Source organism: Gracilinanus agilis, chromosome 2 (genome assembly GCF_016433145.1).
Source record: "Gracilinanus agilis isolate LMUSP501 chromosome 2, AgileGrace, whole genome shotgun sequence".
Lineage (NCBI taxonomy): Eukaryota > Metazoa > Chordata > Mammalia > Didelphimorphia > Didelphidae > Gracilinanus > Gracilinanus agilis.
In genome coordinates this window covers 526,938,807-526,951,072 of record NC_058131.1, presented here as the reverse complement: position 1 = coordinate 526,951,072, position 12,266 = coordinate 526,938,807, and the positions used below count along the sequence as shown (strand labels likewise).

General features: G+C 39.0%; 1 protein-coding gene across 1 annotated transcript in view; it reads left to right on the top strand.

Moving 5' to 3' along the window:
• The window catches only part of GANC (glucosidase alpha, neutral C), an 80,515-nt gene that overhangs the window by 24,137 nt on the left and 44,112 nt on the right, over positions 1–12,266 (top strand). Inside the window, exons 7-10 of the mRNA XM_044660020.1 lie at positions 2,638–2,704; positions 5,734–5,830; positions 10,241–10,421; positions 12,092–12,245. Coding sequence (XP_044515955.1) covers positions 2,638–2,704; positions 5,734–5,830; positions 10,241–10,421; positions 12,092–12,245 — 499 coding nt within the window. The remainder of the gene's footprint in view (positions 1–2,637; positions 2,705–5,733; positions 5,831–10,240; positions 10,422–12,091; positions 12,246–12,266) is intronic.

The following is a 12,266-nucleotide window of genomic DNA, read 5'->3' as shown; positions in this document are numbered from 1 at the left end:
CCCAGCTGCCCCCTGGTGGGAGCTTTTAAGAATACAATATTTTTTAAGGTGCATTTTTAAACTACTAAAGAAAATAGCCTTATGGAAATTTTGCTTATTAAGAAACAGCTTAGAAATATACAAAAAAAAATCATTTTAAAGAAACGTACTTTGGGGCAGCTCAGTAGTATGATGAATAGAACCTCCAGGCCTGGAGACAGGAGTTCCTGGTTTCGTATCTGGTCTCAGACACTTCCTAGCTGTGTTTCCCTGGGCAAGTCATTTAGCCTTATTTCCCCAGCCCTTGCCCTTCTTTGTTAGAGTTGTTATTAGGACAGAAGTTAAGAGTTTAAGAAGAAAAGAAAAAAGAAATATACCTGATGATTAAAAATAAAAAAGATATGGCTGTTGTAAAATTACTCAAGATAGTAGCCTGATTTCTTTTTCTTTCTTTTCTTTTCTTTTCTCTTCTTTTCTTTTCTCTTCTTTCCTTTCCCTTTCTTTTCTTTCCTCTTCTCTTCTTTCCCTTTCTTTTCTCTTTTCTCTTCTCTTTTCTTTTCTTTTCTCTTCCTTCCTTTCCTTTCCTTTCCTTTCATCTTCTTTTCTTTTCTTTTCTCTTCTTTCTTTTCTTTTCCTTTCTTACCTGTACCTTCCATCTTAGAATCATTATTGTGGACTGGTTCTAAGGCAGAAGAGTGGTAAGGGCTAGCAATGGTGGTTAAGTAACTTGTCCAGGGTCACACAGCTAGGAGTATCTGAGGCCAGATTTTGAACCCAAGACCTCCCATCTCTAAGCCTGTCTCTCAATCCACTGAGCCACCCAGCTACCCCAAATTGTTTATGGCTTTCATAGGAAACTGGGCACTTTCCTGTCTTTGTGAAGGCTTAGGCAGCAGCCACAACTGCCAGAAAAAGAGAGAAATATGCCTCCCTAGGAATTGCTGCTGCTTTATTGAATCTATGTTTTTATCATGTGTTCCTTCCATCAGAATCCTGGTGAATGTTTTAACAACCAGCTTAAGGGGAAGAAGAGAGAATGTACACACAATGCACTTTTAAATTTAATTTTCATTATTAACATTCCCTCCATCTTAAGTCTACCCAATAAACATAACAATAAATCAAACCCTTATCTGTAGTGTCTGCCTCTTTCCAATATGCAAATACTCATACTTTAAATTTAACAATCCTTCTCACAAGCTAGTAAGAGCAGACTCCAGCACAACCCTGGCTATAGGTCTCAGTGTATTTGTGCCTGCATATTATTTGTGATTTCTGTCTGTTTGCTTTCATAAATCTTACATAAAAAACCAAATCAATGCTCTGGAAACCTTGTACTAGGTCTTTTAATATGTTTAACTTGGTCCAAGCAGATTTTCCCCCCCAACTGGTTTCCCAAAAGACAACTGTTATTTGTCTCTCTGTAAAATTTCTAATTGGCCACGTTACTGTGAGGAGAGGTCAACTAGGTAGCACAAGCTTGGCATTCAGAAGAAAACTGGGTTCACATCTGACTTCAGACACTTCCTAGCTATGTGACTCTAGGCAAGTCATTTAATTCTTATTGCCTAGTGCTTACCACTTATATCTTAGAACTGATACTAACACAGGAGATAAGTGTTATCTATCTGTCTGTCTGTCTGTCTATCTATCTATCTATCTATCCATCCATCCATCTACCTGTCTGCTTGTCCATCCATCTATCTATCTATCTATCTATCTATCTATCTATCTATCTATCTGTCTGTCTGTCTATCTGTCTGTCTATCTGTCCATCCACCCATCTTTCTGCTTGTCTGTCTATCTATCTATCTATCTATCTATCTATCTATCTATCTATCTATCTATCCATCTATCCATCTATCTGTCTATCTATCCCTATCCATCCATCTACCTATCTATCCATCATCCATCCATCTATCTATCTATCTATCTATCTATCTATCTATCTATCTATCTATCTATCTATCTATCTATCTATCTATTTGTCTGTCCATCTGCCCATCTGTCTGCTTGTCTATCCATCCATCTATCTGTCTATCTATCTGTCTGTCTATCTATCTATCTATCTATCTATCTATCTATCTATCTATCTATCCATCCATCCATCTATCTGCCTATCCATCCATCCATCTACTTATCTATCTGTCTGTCTGTCTATCCATTCATCTATTTGTCTATCCATCTATCCATCCATCTATCCATCCATCCATCCATCTACCTATCTATCTCTATCCATCTATATTTATCTATCTATATATTATTTTGTATATATATATATTATATAATGAGAAGAAGGGAAAGTAGTATCAATACATTTATAAAATACTTCACATTTTGCAAAATATTTTCATATATCATTTGATTCATGTAACATTCATCATGTCAACTCTGGTTCCTTGATCTCTCATGGTTGAAATTTTATTTAGCATTTCAATATGATGGACCATGTCTATTCTTGAATATATACAACAAATTGTATACCCTTTGTAGATCATTAGCTTGATGTGATTATATGGTGAGTTCTTAAACCAATCCTCTTCCTAGGAGATAAGCTTGTTTTCTCAACCAAATTTTCCTGAAATCTAAAGTGTGCTATAGTAATCTCAGTATTTTTTATAATTTATAACATTTATTTCCATACTTTTATTTGTACAGGAAAGTCAAGATGACCTGGGCCTTTGGCAAGAGAAATTTGGCAAATTTGTGGATATCAAAGCCAATGGTAAAACCAAGATTGGCATGGAATTAACATTTTCTTTACAGTATAGCTCAAGGTTTCAGTCACAATGTCTTTCAAGCTGCTTAGCTTCTTCAATCTTACTTCTTATTTTCCATTGGTAGATTTATTCATAAACCAGATAAGGAATCCTGACATTAATTGACAGTGTTTTCAGTTAATTTTTCAAATTTAAATTTTTGTTTTTCTGTTGCACATAGTAACAATTTTTGACAATTGTTTTTTGACATTTTAGAATTCAAGTTTTATCCCTCCCTCCCCAAGGGCATTTCTTGGTAAAGATACTAGAGTAGTTTTTCATATCCTTCTTCAACTCGTTTTACAGATAAGGAACTGAGGCAAAAAGAATTAATATGACATCAGAGTAATCATTAGAGTATTGTTAGGGCTAGCCTAGATGAAATGTTATTGTTCAGTTGTTTCAGTAGTATCCGACTCTTGGTGATCCCATATTGTGTTTTCTTGGCAAAGATACTGGAGTGGTTTGCTATTTCCTTCTCTGGCTCATTTGACAGATGAGGAAACTGAGGCAAACAGTGCTGGGTGACTTGTCCAAGGTTACACAGCTAGGAAGTATCTGAGGCCATATATGAACTCACGAAGATATATCTTCCTGATTCCAAACCCAGTGCTCTGTCTCCTGCTATCTAGCTGCATTCTCTAGAGGCAATGATTCAGTTAATTTTTCACTTTAAAAATGAAACAGATCATCAATTTGTTATTTTTTGTTACTTAAGCTACCCATGTGGCAAATAGGAAAGAGACTTCTCCAAAACAACCACTCAGATTTTAGTTTCCTGCCTCTAAACAATTCTAATTGATATGCATTTTAGTAAGCACCTTCTATGGTCCCAGAACTATGCTAGATTTAATGGGAGATAGAGAACTATAAACCTCAGCCCTTGCCTTCAAGGAGCTCATGCAAGGTCTGATATGAAAGTCAAGACATATGCATATAGATATACTATATCTAGTTATATGACCCTATATTGAACACTATAAATGAACATGAACATGTTAATAACTACCAGAATCAGTAGGGGAAAGTTCTATAGGAAATGAGAGCAGAGAGAGATTAGCCAGGACATATTTTGTCCCATGTTTTCTAGGATTGCTGACTTAGAGGCTTGATATACTTCTAATGCACTCATGAAAAATCCAGTCCTCCCATGGATGACTACCAGCCATCACTGCAGACCAGGCAGTAGATCTCTGGGGTCCCTTCCCATTCTAATATCTGTGGATCCTAAATAACAACGATCAAGGACCTTGGAGTTAAAGTGCAAATGGCATTTCATGTTCATTAGCAGCAATATTCTAAAAGGCAACAGGAATTATTTTCTTTTTCTATATTTTCATTTTTCCATAGAATTCATCCAGAATGTTGGGCATTTGCAACTCTACTTTTATGAAAAATAAACTAGACTAAAAATCCAGCTGTTATCCTGGATTTACTGAAGAAAACCAATTCCAGGGTTTACCCTAGGGTCCACACAGGTACGGCCAATCCCAGTGCATCTAGATCTACAGAGCAGCGTAGGCTTGTATTGTATTTAAGCCTTGAATGAATGATTAGAGGGAGTTTTCTCACCTGTGAGTTTTCCATACCAATGAAATCCTGTGTCTAGGCCCTATCTCTATCCTAACTATAGAATGATAGATTGCTTTCCAGGGCAGCCAGGTGAAATACTAGATAGAGCACCATATTGAGAATCAGACAGACTCATTTGTCCTCCTGAGTGGTTCCAGTCTAGCCTCAGTCACTTACTAGTTATATGACCCTGAGCAAGTCACTTAGCTCTGTTTGCCTCAATTTCCTCATCTGTCAAATGACCTGGAAAAGGAAATAGCAAACCATTCCAGCCTCTTTGCCAAGAAAACCCCAACTGGGATCACTAAGAGTCAGGAACAACTGAACTAACGACAACCAAAGACTGCTCTCCCTACCAAATGAAACTTCTTTGGCCCACTTAGAACCCTATACCAGGATCATTTTTAACTCAACACTTCATATACCTGAGACAATTATTTATCTGCTTTAGCCCAAGGCATTTTAGGTATCAACAATAAAATGAAAGGATTACTTAGGGGACAGAGAAAGCCTTCCAGGAACTATAAAATAGTCATTAACTATTTTATTTAAAGAGTCCAGCTAGATAGCTGTGGATAAAGCAATGGACTTGGAATCAGGCAGATTCATCTTCATGAGTTCATATCTGACCTCAGACATTTATTAGCTGTGTGACCCTGGGCAAGTCACTGAGCTCTGTTTGCCTCAGTTTCCTCTTCTATCAAGTGAGCTGGAGGAGGAAATGACAAATCACTCCAGGATCTTTGCAAAGAAAACCCCCAATAAGATCACCAAGAGTCAGATATGATTGAAATATAATTGAACCACAACAACATTTCATATAGGTCAGCCCTAACATTTTTATTGTCATTCTACCCAGCTTATTAAGGTAGGGGAATATAAAATATATTTTAGAAATAGTTCTAATCAAAGGAACTGAAACAAAAAGTTTATTACTTAAAGGATTATCATTTAACATCAGACTAGTAATTAGTGACCAGCATCAGGGCCACATCTTACTCATCTACTCTTCTTGCTCCATAGCAACTGCTCAATAAGTACATTTTCTTTTGTTTTTTGTTTTTTAATTTATACCTTCTGTTTTTTATCAATTCTTTTTTTTTAAACCCTCACCTTCTGTTTTAGTATCAATTCTAAGAAGTGCAGGAAGGACCAGGCAATGGGGGTTAAGTGACTTGCCCAGGGTCACATAGCTAGGAAGTGTCTGAGGTCAGATTTGAATCCAGGACCTCCATCTCCAGGCCTGGATCTCAATCCACTGAGCCATTTAACTGCCCTTCCATTTCATTTCATTGTCATTGTTGTTTGCATTTTCCATCCTTGTAGTCCTTGTGCTTATTGTTTCTGTGGCACAGCTTAATGGGCTTCTATTTTAAAGTTTGTTGTGGAAAGGAAACACTCACTCTTGATTTTATTCCTCCAGGCCCCAGCGCCATAGGCCTGGACTTCTCCATGCATGGATTCGAGCACCTCTACGGGATCCCACAACATGCAGAGACCCATCAGCTCAAAAACACAGGGTAAAGTGAAAGCAAGAATTTGTCAGAAGGAAGCTCTGGATTGGGAAAGAATTTTCAAGACCAGGACTTAATTAAGATTTATTCATGAAGAATTAATACTAACAAACCCCACTGCCTCCTCCAGTTTTGTTCATGGGACACTCAAGTCCACCCTTGAACCCAAGAGACTCTTCTTGCTGTCCTCTGACTTCTTTGAATGACCTTCTATAGGGGCAGCGAGGTGGCTCTCTGGATGGAGTGCCAGGCCAGGAGCCTGGAGGATCTGGGTTCAAATCTGGTCTCAGACACTTCTTAGCACACCCTGGATGAATCACTGGACCCCCATCACCTGGTCCTTACAGCTTTTCTGCCTTGGAGCCGTTACCTAGAATGAATTCTAAGATAGAAGGTTTGATGTGGGCCCTAACATCAGGGTCTTGTCCAAAGAACTGACAACTTGGACAGTCTTCATGTTGGGCAAGCTTTATTAAAAGAGAGTATATAGAGACAGGAGGTCCTAGGTTCAAACCCGGCCTCAGCCACTTCCCAACTGTGTGACCCTGGGCAAGTCACTTGACCCCCATTGCCTACCCTTACCAATCTTCCACCTATGAGACAATACACCGAAGTACAAGGGTTAAAAAAAAAAAACACTATTAAAAAAAAAAGAGAGAGTATAGCTGTTGAGAAAGTGTCTGTAGACAGTGAGTGCCCTGAGGGTTTTCAAGAATGTTGTTTTTTTTCTTAATCACTTATTAAGGAAAGAAGTCTATTGTTTGACTTCTAGCAGAGTCACCATAACTAAGAACAGGCTTCACTTTATCCATGGTTCACTTCTGTCTGAATGGCCTTACCCATGATTCAACTTGGGTTGGGGGGGAAGAAGCCACAATGTAAATGGAATGCTAATAATATGCTAAACAGCAACTTTAAGTCCAATTTTGGATTGGCTAGTTGCAGAGCTCCTGCCTCCATCCTTATAGCAACTGGTTAATATTCATACACCAACCTGTCTGCATGGCAACTCACTTATGGTTTTTAAAAAATGACCTTTTACAATAAAGCATGGCTACAAGACAGGGAACTTAGCTTAAGAACAAGTCAGAAAAATAAAACAAAACAAAAGGACAAGTTAGTAAGGAGACTAAAGTCGTCTCTGCCCTGCAGAATAATACTATTGGTAAATAGATGATAGAGGTAATAGAGCTTTCTGTAAAAATAGACTTTACTTTTTAACCCATCATCATCTGTCTTTTTTTCCCCCTTAAAACTCTTACCTTCCATCTTAGAATCAGTACCAGTGTTCCAAGGCAGAAGAGTGGTAAGGTCTAGACAATAGGGGTTGTTATAACAAATAATGGAGGGATTGATGGATAATAATAATCTGACTGTGTATGGATCTCCCCTTCCCAAGGGTTTTGATATATTGACCACTTAGGAAAGGTACTTGATAACAAAATACTATATTTGATTCTAATTAATGGGGTTAGGAACAAGGGGAAAGGGTGGAGGATTATGGAACCTTATTTGCTAGTATTCTAAGCTAATGATCAGACTAATTGAGAAAGCTAGATCAAGTAGAGGCTGGAGGATCTTCACCCTCTCACTAACTCTGGCCTGGCTTGGCCAAAGCCAAGCCAAAGATTAGGGAAAGCTATTCATGATCTTGATGATAATACCACAGTTCTCTCTCTCAGCTCTATTGTCACTGATGATGACTGCTTTCTAGCTCTCAGTAGGACAGATTGCTTTGCAGGTACAGGTACAGGCACAGGCACAGGCACAGGTACAGGCCTACCCTCCCTCAAAACCTCCCACCTCCCAAGTTCTGCTCCAGAGTGAGCCACGGGTGCTGGGCCTGGTGGGTATTTATAGGGTTGGCTACAACAGACTTTTTGCCCTGGCTCACGGCATCTGGGTACATTCTGAGGTGTTCAACTGCCAGTCTTATCACTAAAAGTTGGTGTCCATCTTGTCCCAGAAATCAATATAACAGGATTATGTGACTTCTCACATAGCTTAGAAATATCTGAGACCAGTTTTGAAGCCCGGGACCTTCCATCTCCAGGCAGTGTAAAAGGGGAAAATGAGAAGACTATGGTTGGACTGGATATTTTGGACTGGATATTTAAAGTTTGGTCACCAGGAATCAATTACTTGATCCCAGAATAACAGACCTAAGTCAGGATGACTTTTATGGTGATTTATTTACAATTAGGAAGGTTGAACATAGAGAAAATGAGAAAGAGAAACTCTGGCCTGGACTGGAGGTCCAAACTAGGTAGGGCTTTAGAGGACCCTGCAGAAGGAGCACAGAGGTTAATTAAATAAAGCTTCTAGCCACAAGGCCTCCTCCAAGATGTGAGGCCTCTTAAGGCTAGGGCCTCTAGAGACGCCAAGGGAAAAAAGAAAGAGAGTCAACCTAACTTACCCATGTGACAATTCAAGGGGAAGTGGTCTGAGGTCTCACCTGAGCTCTTCCAACGCCAAGTTCAAAAGGCAAAAAGCCCCTCACAGGAAGTTACCATCATATTTAAAAGATAGCAGCTTTCCTCACTTCCTGAATCCACCTCCAGTTTTATGTGGACAAATAGCAGCCTCAACCCTGTTTTGGACTGCCCAAGGGGCAGTAACTTGTTTTTGATTTGTCACTCACTATCACATGTGGGTCACAGACCTCCCCACTCCCCACTTAATTCTAAGTTGGGAGGGGTGACATTATTCCTGGTGGCTAAAGACTAAAGAATGAATAAGGGTGAACTAATTCCATTTACACAGCAGGCTTGGCACTCTATCCACTGAACACCTTACCTGCCCCTAGAAATAGTCTTACAGGCTACCAGGCCCAGGAGATAATATTTATTTGGTATATTGCAATGGTGACATCAGAAATCTTAGGCAAGAGTTACAATTGAGCCCGGCTGCTCTCCCTACCAACAAGACTCTTCTGACCCACTCCAAACCTATGCAGTATTTCATAAACCTGGCAAGACGGTCATTTATCTGCTTTGGCTGAAGGATAATCACTCACCAATCAGGAACTTGTTGTAAAATGAAGATGAACCCTGACCTGAGAGTCAGAAAAATTAAGTTCAAGCGCTGGTTCCATCACCTACTAGCTGTGTGACTTTAGGCAAGCCAATGAACTTCTGAGAGCCTCAGTTTTCTCACCTGTTCAATGTGGTACCCCTCAGGGGTTTGCTTTATAAGAATGATATTAGAAATTAGGTCTTGTTATATTAGTTTAGAGATAATAAGTAGAGAAGCTGGCTTGAGAAAGAATTGGAGTTTCAAACAAAGCTGATACCGTGTTAGTTTCAAGTCTGACAGTTTTTCTGTGACAGTTACTCTCTCTGGGAGTGGCAATTGGTCTCTGGCAGTAGGCAGAGTCACTCACAGAGACTCTGTCTCCTGTCTGAGGTAGAAGGAAAAGAGAGAAAGAATTGAAGGAGTTAAATGTTTTCCTTTCCCAACTTGGGAAACACTAGTGACTATCTATTGCTGTTTTTATATAGATTGTTCTAACTCTGAGAAGACCAAAGAAAAACCTGGTCTTTGATTTGGACTCTGAGTCTGCTAAGACTCAGAGTCATAACTTGGTTCTTGTTGACGCTCAACCAGCTAGCCTTTGTTATTTTTATAGCTTGAAGGCAAAGTTAAGAATTATAAGGATAATAGTGGTAATTTATTTAGAATAGTAAAAATTTGGGTTAGTCAGATCAGGAAGGATTAGTGTAGCCTGTGAAACACAGGAGAAGTGGTTCCTTGTGGAAGTAGGGAGATTATTTGAGTGGAGTTAGAATCCCTTGGAATTAGGAATCCTTTTTATCCTTATATATATTTCAATAAATATTTTATTTTTTATAACAAGAGTCTCTTTAGCATCCTGGCACCTGGCCCTGAAGGGAAGTTCACTTATGAGCTTTACTTCACTGATATAAACTGAAGATTACTATTGTTACTACTTCTACTGTTACTACTACTACTACTACTACTACTACTACTACTACTACTACTACTACTACTACTACTACTACTACTACTACTACTACTTCTACTACTACTACTACTACTACTACTACTACTACTACTACTACTACCACCATTACTACTATTACTACTGCTACTACCACTACTATTACTACTACTACTAGAAAAATGTTTGTCATTCACCCATATTTGTAGCACAGTATGCCAAGTGCCATAAAAGATACAAAGAATTGTTAAACATCATTCCTCCTTCCAAGGAACTTAGATATTAGTTGCATAGACAAGACATCTATGTAGAAAAGGTACCTTATAAGATGAGGCAGTAATGATGAAGGAAAGCTCCCACAAGGCTGTGGGCCTGAGAAGGAGTGGAGCCTGCGTGGGAGCTAAGGCCCTTCCCTTCATTAGTCATAAATCTATCATTGCATTGGTTTATTTCAGTGCCTCAGAGGCTTACCGCCTTTACAACCTGGACGTCTATGGGTACAAGATACACGATAAAATGGGTGTCTATGGCTGCGTGCCCTATCTCCTGGCACACAAACGAGGCAGAACGGTGGGCATTTTCTGGCTGAACGCCTCAGAAACCCTGGTGGAAATCAATACACAGCCTACAGTGGAAGTAAGTTTTGAATAATGACTTCCTTTCAGGGTTGCTGTAGAGTAATATTCATAATGATAATTGCTAACATTTTACATGTATTATCTCATTGGATCCTCACAACAATACCCTTGTGATATTATCATCTCCAGTATACAGAAAAGGAAACTGAGAGCAATAGCAGTTAAGTGACTTGGTCAGAGTCATAAGCTGATAAGTATCAGGCTAGATTTCTTCTCAGATCTTTTCTTCTTTCTCCTCTTCCCCCAGCTGCTCTAATACTCAGGTCTCTTCTTCTTCTTCTTCTTCTTCTTTTTTTTTTTGCCTTTAATATTTTTTTACCCTAAATTAATTGAAAAAAAAAACCTTCAGGATGTTTTTTTTAAGTTCAAGCTAAATTCTCTCCCTCCTACCTTGCCCTCCCTCCTCCACAAGAGAGCAATCTGATATAGACTTTAGATGTACAGAATGCAAATCCTTTTTCCATATCAGCCATTTTGTGGAGAACTTGAACAAAAAAAAAGTTTAAGAAAGAAATTGAAATATAGTATGTGACAGTCTTCATTCAGACATCTCCAGTTCTTTCTCTGGAGGCAGATGTCATTTTTCATCATTAGGCCTTGAGGATTGTCTTATATCGATCACTGTATTACTAAGAAAGTTGTCATTAACAATTGTTCATCATATAATATTTTTGTTACTATGGACAAACAGTCTTCTAGTTCTTCTAGTTCTGCTCACTTCACTCCATGGCAGTTCATGTAGGTGTTTCGAGGTTTTTATGAAAACATCCTTTCCATCATTTCTTTTTTCTTTTAAACCCTTATCTTAGAATAAATACTATGTATTGGTATGAAGGCAGAAGACAGTAAGGGCTAGGCAATGGGGATTAAGTGACTTTCTCAAGATCACACACAGTTAGGAAGCTGAGGTCAGATTTGAACCCAGGACCTCTCATCTTGAGACCTGACTCTCAACCCACTGAACTACCTACCTGCCCCCTCTTCTCATAATTTCTTATAACACAATGATGCTCAGGTCTTCTTGACCCACTCTCTCCTCTAAATCACTTAGCTATTCAATGAAGCAAAATTATTTCACTATAGGAAGAGCTACCATCATTGTAGTGGAAACAACTGATGCTTCCCCATCTATACTCAACTAAGGCAGTTAAAGAATGACTAGAGCAGGGAATTTAACCTTTCTTTATGTCATGGACCCATTTGGCAGTCCAGTGAATAATGTTCTGAAATACATAAGACACACAGGATACAAAGGAAACAATTATATTAAAATATAGTGGTCACCAGACTAAAACAACAACTCACAAACCCTGGGTTAACAAGCAATAGTGTACAAATGGGGCAGCTGGGTAGCTCAGTGGATTGAGAGTCAGGCCTAGAGATGGGAGATCCTAGGTTCAAATCTGGCCTCAGACACTTCCCAGCTGTGTGACCCTGGGCAAGTCACTTGACCCCCATTGCCCACCCTTACCAATCTTCCACCTATGAGCCAATACACAGAAGTTAAGGGTTTAAAAGAAAAATGGTGTACAAATGCATATGACACCCATTAACAAAGCTCTCAGTGGCTTGGGTTTGAGGTGGTGGATCTTTTCCATCCTGATTGATTTATGCTTTTAAAGATAGTTGAGAAGATCTTTTCAGAGTTTCGTTTGGTTCCTTTTTCAGCATATGCCATCCCAGGAAGGCTCAGTTTTGGCGAAGCAGAAAGTCAGGGTTCGAACTGACGTGTGTTGGATGTCAGAGAGTGGAATTATTGATGTTTTTCTGTTAATGGGACCAACCCCTGCTGCAGTCTTCAAACAATACTCAGTACTTACAGGTACATGTGTAAATAAATTAG